Below are 2,348 nucleotides of genomic sequence, written 5' to 3'. Positions count from 1 at the left end.
CTGCATCCCCAGTGCCCATCATGGGGCTTGTCAAGCCAAGAGCAAGAGGCGAAGCAAATAAACGCACCCAAAACACCAGTTTTCTTTACAAAGTACACAAAATTGAAATCTATGACAATTATATACAAAACAAGGAAGATACAAAACGTGCGGAATTGTCCTGTTTGCACCCGTATAGAAAAGTGTCCTGTGCTGAAGCAGGTGCTGTCTGGCGAGGCCACCAGACCCCACAGTGCTTCCCCCCTGTCCCGAGTCCCGTCGACGGACATCCTGCACCCGTGACGTTGCTCCCACGCTGGCAATGCTACTGTGGCTACTGGGGAGCTACCAGGGGAGAGGATGGAGGGATCAAGGGGGGTCCCATTCCCCCAGAGCTCCCCCATAAGTTCCTGAGGGTCCTGGGAAGGTGGGGTCAGCCGTGCCATCTCTTACCCATCACTGTTCTTTTGGGTGCCGCATCCTCCTCCACCTCTTCTTCCTCCCCATCAAAGTACTCCTCATCTTCCTCGGCTGCAAACAGGAGGCCGAATGTCACCATAGAGCCACCGGGAAAGGTGCTGGGTGCCACCAGGGCATTGGTAAAGGGGCATTGGGGTTGAGGGCTGAATTACCAGAGTCGAAGTCCAAGGTGCGGACTGCCTCGGCGAGGTGCTCCAGGCTCACTGAGAAGGCATCCATGTTCTCATAGCCCTGTTCAATCTTCTCCAGCCTCCCGCCCTTGGAGGCCTCCACGATCCTGGGCAGGGAGAATATGGCCATGTCCAACCCTGCCTCTTGCCAAGCTGGGGGACCACAGGGTGCCGGGGCAGGGGGTTGGAGCATCCCCACACTTGCCACCCGGGTACCACTGGCAAAGCCCCACAGTGAAAACCTGCCCAGCTGCAGGCCTGAGCATCACTGAGTTTTCCCCAGTTTGGGCACTTACGTTTTAATGAGCTGCTTGGCATTCTGTGAGGAGCAAGAGGAGAGGTGAGTGAAGCCATGTGGCAGCCACCAGGACGTCCCCAAGCCAGTGGGGACCCCATGGGGGTACCAGCAGGGAGGCGGGAGGTTTGAGGCTCTCACCATGAGGAAGACAGCTCCCCCTGTCTCCTCCATGGCCTGGACGGCTGTCTCCACCAGCCGACTGGACTTCTCCAGCTGCTCCTTGTACTGCTGGATGAGGCCCTGGACGAAGCCCGTCTTGTGGTGCTGCTCACGGGTGATGCGCTGCAGCAGCTCCGTCTTCTTCTCCTCCAGCAGCGCTGCCAAGGTGTCGAAGCGAGCGCACAGCTCCCGCTCCTCACTGTTCTCCTGCGGGGACAAGGGGAGAGCGGTGCCACGTGTGTCCCTCAGCGCCAGCAGCACCCCAGACCCTTGCCTAGTCCATGAGCTCCAGTTCCCCCCCAGTCAATCCAAATGGCCCCTGGCTGAGGTTCACCCCTGGGTTTTGGAGGGCTCCTTTTCTCCCTTTCCTCACCTCAGTGCTCTGGCATGAGTCCTCCAGCTGGGAGATGATTGTCTGGATCCGGTCGTTCCCTGCCACCAGCATGGAGATGCAGTTGTTCAGCTCGGTCTGGGCAGGGGTGGATGGACAGAAACAGCTTGAACCCCAGTGGGGATGGGGACATGCCCAGCCCCAGCTCTGCTCCCCCCACATCCCCCACAAGCCACGACCACTCTAAATATAGGCTGTCTCCTGGGCAAAGTCACACGGGGACTATTAATACCAAGTGAGCAGGTCCCAGTGCTATTTGTGGCAGCCCCAGCTCAGCACATTGCCACGGGATAAGCCTTGTTCCCTGCGGCCCCCCCAACTCCCCCCACGGCACCTTCTGTCCCTGGAAGACAGTTTGCAGGGGGGCGACTTCGCAGTCTTTGTGGGCACCGAAGACTTTGCACATGGAGCACGTGGGGACCTCACAAGTGATGCAATAGATGTTTATCCGCTCGTCCTCGTGCTCCTTGCACATGGGGTGCTCCCCTTTCTTCAGTGGCCTGCTGGAGAGAGCAGCACAGCCACGGTAACACCCCCGTCATGGTGACATCCCCACTGGGGTGACGTCCCCACTGTAGTCACATCCCTGCGCAGTGATGTCCCTCCCCATCGCTCCATCATCCCCACTGTGGTGACATCCCCGCTGATGCTGCACAGACACCCCAAAGTCAGGTCCCCAGGAAAGACGACAGATCCTGGCACAAGCCACACTTGCTCCTTTGGGAGCCACCGACCCCTGTACTCCCCTAAGCCCCACGCCCAGTAAGTCCCAGTTCAAGCCCGTGCGGCACTGGGCACAGCAGCGGCCGGTGCTGGTGAGCGGAGGGGTCCCGGGGCCCCACTCCAGGGGTGCTGCACAAGTGTCTAATTT

At 59.3% G+C, this 2,348-nt stretch overlaps 1 protein-coding gene across 1 annotated transcript in view; it reads right to left on the bottom strand.

Annotated features, from left to right (window-relative positions):
* Positions 1-432: 432 nt before the first annotated feature.
* Positions 433-2,348, bottom strand: part of LOC104412506 (E3 ubiquitin-protein ligase TRIM63-like) — a gene marked incomplete at its 3' end in the record, with an annotated part of 3,116 nt that continues 1,200 nt past the window's right edge. Inside the window, 6 exon segments of the mRNA XM_010023245.1 lie at positions 433-510; positions 612-736; positions 926-948; positions 1,066-1,293; positions 1,460-1,555; positions 1,812-1,980. Coding sequence (XP_010021547.1) covers positions 433-510; positions 612-736; positions 926-948; positions 1,066-1,293; positions 1,460-1,555; positions 1,812-1,980 — 719 coding nt within the window.

Source organism: Nestor notabilis, unplaced genomic scaffold, assembly GCF_000696875.1.
Source record: "Nestor notabilis isolate BGI_N333 unplaced genomic scaffold, ASM69687v1 scaffold16931, whole genome shotgun sequence".
Lineage (NCBI taxonomy): Eukaryota > Metazoa > Chordata > Aves > Psittaciformes > Psittacidae > Nestor > Nestor notabilis.
Note: the sequence above shows the minus strand (reverse complement) of the source record. Positions and strands in the feature narration are given on the sequence as shown.